This window comes from Molossus molossus, unplaced genomic scaffold, assembly GCF_014108415.1.
Source record: "Molossus molossus isolate mMolMol1 unplaced genomic scaffold, mMolMol1.p scaffold_m16_p_1, whole genome shotgun sequence".
Classification (NCBI taxonomy): Eukaryota; Metazoa; Chordata; class Mammalia; order Chiroptera; family Molossidae; genus Molossus; species Molossus molossus.
The window spans coordinates 125265345-125269933 of record NW_023425344.1 but is presented as its reverse complement, the minus strand read 5'-3'; the positions used below and the strand labels follow the sequence as shown (position 1 = coordinate 125269933).

General features: G+C 56.8%; 1 protein-coding gene across 1 annotated transcript; it reads right to left on the bottom strand.

The window, feature by feature from the left end:
- Positions 1–593: 593 nt before the first annotated feature.
- On the bottom strand, positions 594–4059 carry FZD8 (frizzled class receptor 8). Its single transcript, XM_036270991.1, has one exon. The coding sequence runs from the start codon at positions 3701–3703 to the stop codon at positions 1655–1657; it is 2049 nt and encodes a 682-aa protein (XP_036126884.1). The 5' UTR covers positions 3704–4059; the 3' UTR covers positions 594–1654.
- Positions 4060–4589: the final 530 nt, after the last annotated feature.

Here is a 4589-nt window from a genome sequence, read left to right as displayed (position 1 = left end):
GCAAGTCTTCCTCTCCCTCGCGCTCTCTCCTTTTAAAAGTAAAAGTCCCACATCCCTTTAATGGAAGAATGTGAAGGCTCCACGGTGGCCAATTGGTCTGTACCAAGAGAAGCCAGGCAGCAGGGAAAGAAACTTCACACTATACAGCACATTTGGAGAGGAGAAAAGATCAAAGTTTTTCAAACTCAAAAGACCAAGTTCCCTACAGATTAACCCTATTCATTTAACTCCTCCTAAAGGAATGATGTGCTTGGCCACTGGGCAGACAGGTAAAAAGTTCAACAATTGCCAAAGCATTCTTCTGCTAATTCAACAGCCTTCTGCTCAAATAAATTAGCTTAGTGTTGACAGAAGAACAATAGTTTTTTTTCTCTAGGAAAAGCAGCGCATTTGATATACATAAGCCTAGAAGGTTATTATGATGTTAACCCATTAGTTTAATCCATTAAGGATGCTTGCTCCACCACCAGAGTGTCAGGTGACTTATACATACAGTGTGCTCAATGGTTTAAAACATATTCACCATTACACTTCAACAGTGCGTTCAGTCCAGGTGCTTTCAAAATCATTGACATGAGAGAGAAATAAATGTGGGGTTTTGAATCCTTTAGTGATATTATACAAAATAAATAACAAGGCCTGAGTGGAATTATTTTCTTGCAATAGTCCACGCTAAGGTGAGCGATGTTATCCATGGATCAAATAAGAGCTACCATTAAAAACACCATCTCTTTGGAAGGTGTAAAAACTCAGTTTTGTTTTCAGTTCAATAGTGATATTTACTTTGCAAACAACTTAAGAACCAGAGTTGACAGGTCATTTTCTTTATACCTAAGGTCAGTGTACAGATAAACCAGAAAATGTCCATTTTTCTAACATGTCCTTAGCAAGCACTTTAAAGGTAACAGCTCAGAAGAGGTAGGGGGAGAGGGCAATGTTTAAATCATTTATAAAAAGTCATTTTATTAACAAAATAGAATACTTATATTTGTTCTTACAGGAATGGTCTCTAAACTTTAAAAAAAAATTTACAGACTGTATATCTCTGGCTATGTACATATTTTACAATTTAACAAATAATTATATAAATACATCTCTAATTTAAGAAACCCGTATTTACTTGGGGTGTATAATTAAGACATTTCATGTTTATTTACTTAAGGCATTTGCCTGGTCATTAAGAATACCCAAACCGTGCAATCCAGTTAGGTCGTGATCATCCCTCCTTTACGAAGCGGGAGGAGCAAGAGTTTACGTAGGAGAAAAATAGGTCCCTCGGGTGAAATCTGCAGATCTAGCATCAAGCTCAACGAATGGCAACCAAAGAGGGCTCCAAGCCTTAGTTCTGGGAACCGTGGAGAGTGTCCCCCCCCCCCCCCCCCCCCCCCCGCCAATAGAAATTTACACCTTGCGGGAGGAGCTAGTCGCTTATCAATGGAGGAAAGGGGGATGGGTCTGGGAGCGTTCAATACCAGGTACTTTGTTCTAAGCCAGTCATTTAAGTTTCAGCTAATGGATACCATTAAGAGTTCATTATCATGCTAATAGCAGTCAACACGTTGCAGGGTTGGGAACCTCAGCCAGTCGAGTGTCCCTTCGCAGCGTTTGGCCTCCTCAGCCCCCTCTTCCTTCCGGGGGACTCCCTCCCCTCCGCTCAGACTTGGGACAATGGCATCTGCTTTGGGTAAGACACCGAGCTGGCGGTGCCAGATCGCCACGTCAAGCCTGTGCTGACGTCGCTGTAGAGCGAGCCCGCTCCCCCGCCCGGCCCCCCGCCAGCTCCCCCTCCCGGCCCGCCGGTGTCCCTCATGCCTGCACCCCCGCCCACCGCGGCACCCTTGCTGGCCCAGCAGCAGCGGGTGCACAGAGCTCGCCACGACTCAAGCGTCTTGCCTGACCATACCCACACGCCCGAGGTGATGCCCACGACCAGACACATGAAGTACTTGAGCATGAAGACAGCATAGTCGGGCCGGCGCGCCTGGTCCGGTTGCAGGTCCCGCAAGCACGGGCAGTTGTGCGTGGCCTCCCAGCGCGGGCGGTTGTGCTGCTCGTAAAAGAGGCAGGCGACCACGACAGCGGCAGGCACCGTGTAGAGCACGGTGAAGAGGCCTAGGCGGATCATGAGTTTCTCCAGCTTGTGCGTCTTGGTGGGGCCACCCTGCTGTTTTATGACCGAGCGGATACGGAAGAGAGACACGAAGCCGGCCAGCAGGAACATGGTGCCGATGAAAAGATAGATGACAAGCGGCGCCAGCACGAAGCCACGCAGGTTGTCGAGGCTCTGATTGCCCACGTAGCAGATGCCCGCCACCGGGTCGCCGTCCACGGAGCTGAGCGCTAGCACGGCGATGGACTTGACACTGGGCACGAGCCACGCGGCCAGGTGGAAGTACTGCGAGTAGCCGGCGATGGCCTCGTTGCCCCATTTCATGCCTGCCGCCAGAAACCACGTGAGCGATAGAATCACCCACCAGATAGAGCTGGCCATGCCGAAGAAGTAGACGAGCAGGAAGACCACGGTGCACAGGGCTGGGCCCGTGGTCTCATAGCGCACATGCTGCTCCACGCCGCCCAGCTCTTCATAGTCGCCGCGCCCTCCCGGGCTGCCCGCGCCCGCACCCGCCGCGCCCGCCGCAGCCGCTCCGCTTGCGCTGCCCGCACCGCTGGCGCCCGGCGCGCCACCGCTGCACGCCACCTTCTCATGCCCTGCCACCAGGCGTACCAGATAGCCGACGGACACGAACAGGTAGCAGGCGGAGAGGAAGATGATGGGCCGCTCCGGGTACTTGAAGCGCTCCATGTCGATGAGGAAGGTGGACACAGTAGCGAAGGTGGACACAAAGCAGAGCACAGACCACAGGCCGATCCAGAAGACGGTGAAGGCCCGTTCGTCCTGGCTGAAGAAGGGGTTGTGGCAGGGCAGAGCGCAGTTAGCTATCTGGCCGGTCTTGACACGGTTGTACAGCGGATGCCGCTCGCTGGCCACGCTCACCATTGGCGCACGGCACTGGCAGCCCGGCTCGCAGGGAGCCGCGCCGCCGCCAGGGGGCCGCGCCTTCCCGCCGCCTCCGCTGCGAATGGGGGGCGACGCCGCGTCCCCGCCGCCCCCGCCCCTCCCTCGGGAAGGGGGTCTGGCCCCTGGCGGGCGGCCGTTGCCGATGCCGGAGGACGGCTGTTCACCAGGAGGAGGCGGCGGCGGCAGACGTCGCGGCGGGCTGGGCGCAGCCGTGGTGAAATCAGTGCGGTTGTAGTCCATGCAGAGCGTGTCGGGGTTGCCCTGTTCCGGCAGCCGGTCGCAGCGCATGCGGTCAGGCCAGGCGAAGCCGTACTGGCGCATGAGGGGTGCGCATCCGGCCTTCGCGCGCTCGCACACAGAGCGGCAGGGAGGCAGGGGCTTCTTGTAGTCTTCCAGGCAGATGGGCGTGTACATGCTGCACAGGAAGAACTTGAGGTCGGGCGAACACTGGATTTCCACCAGCGGCCAGAACTGGTGCACCTCCAGGCCCGCCTCGTCCTGAGTATCATGGTTGAACTGGTTGGGCATGTAGGTGTAGTTGTAGCCGATACCCTTGCACAGCGGCACGGTGATCTCTTGGCACGCCAGTTCTTTGGCTGAGGCGGCAGCAGCGCCGCTGGAGCGCTGCAGCAGCGCAAAGGCGGCCAGCAAGGAGGTCACTTCCAACAGGTAACCCCAATCCATGCTTCGTGCCCTCGTCCTCCAGGCAGCGCGCAGAGAGGCTCCGGAGGATAGAGAGAGAGAGAGAGAGAGAGAGAGAGAGAGAGAGAGAGAGAGAGAGAGAGAGAGAGCCGGAGAAGGGAAAAGCCGGGTGCCCTGCTGGTCTTTCTCCTGCGTTTCTCGGGAGGGGAGCTGCCGATAACCTATTCCTTTCTCGGGACTCGTCCACACAGCGCAGTCTGCCGCTCCCGGGAGATGAGGGTGGCTGCAGGAGTGCGCTACAGTTCTTGAGGGTCTGCCTTGGTGGAGCTCAGCCCTTTCGGAGCAGAGTGGCTGGTCCCCGGCTCATCGTCCCTCTTTCGCTCCCGTTTTTTCTTTCGCGCTGGGCTACTTCTCCGCGCCGCGCCGGCGCCGGCGCCGGTGACTTGGCCGGGCGCAGAGGGCGGCGGCGCAGCAAGTTTCCTTTCGGGCCTCGGCGCGCAGTCAAGATGGCTGGGCCAGGCCGCTCCCGCGCCGGGTCAGCCACTACGGTCCCCTACGGCCCCGTTTCAGCCCCCGCTGGGTTCATGCTTGTTCCCAAAGCCACTCTGCTGCCTCCGGAGTTAGGGACCTGCCTCCACTGAGGCCGCGTTCCTCTTTCCCCGGCGTTGGTCCGGTAAAAGTCCGCTCCGCGCTCTGGCCGGCAATCGGCGACGAGCTGGCAGACCCTTTCTCGCTAGACATGCAGAACAAATCCAGACCGGAAGGCGGAGCAGACACCTGAGTGGCGCGGCTCGCGCCCACGGTCACCTCCTCCTTGGCGGGAGCTGCTCCCCACACGAACTTCCCCCCTGCGGCCCCGCTTGCCTTCAGGCTGTCTCATGAATATTTATACCGCGCGGACTTGGTCTCCGCCCTCTTCTCGGCACGC

Bases quoted from the DNA above. Each gene is read 5' to 3' on its own strand.
- FZD8 (XM_036270991.1), bottom strand. From the start codon at position 3,703: ATGGATTGGGGTTACCTGTTGGAAGTGACCTCCTTGCTGGCCGCCTTT.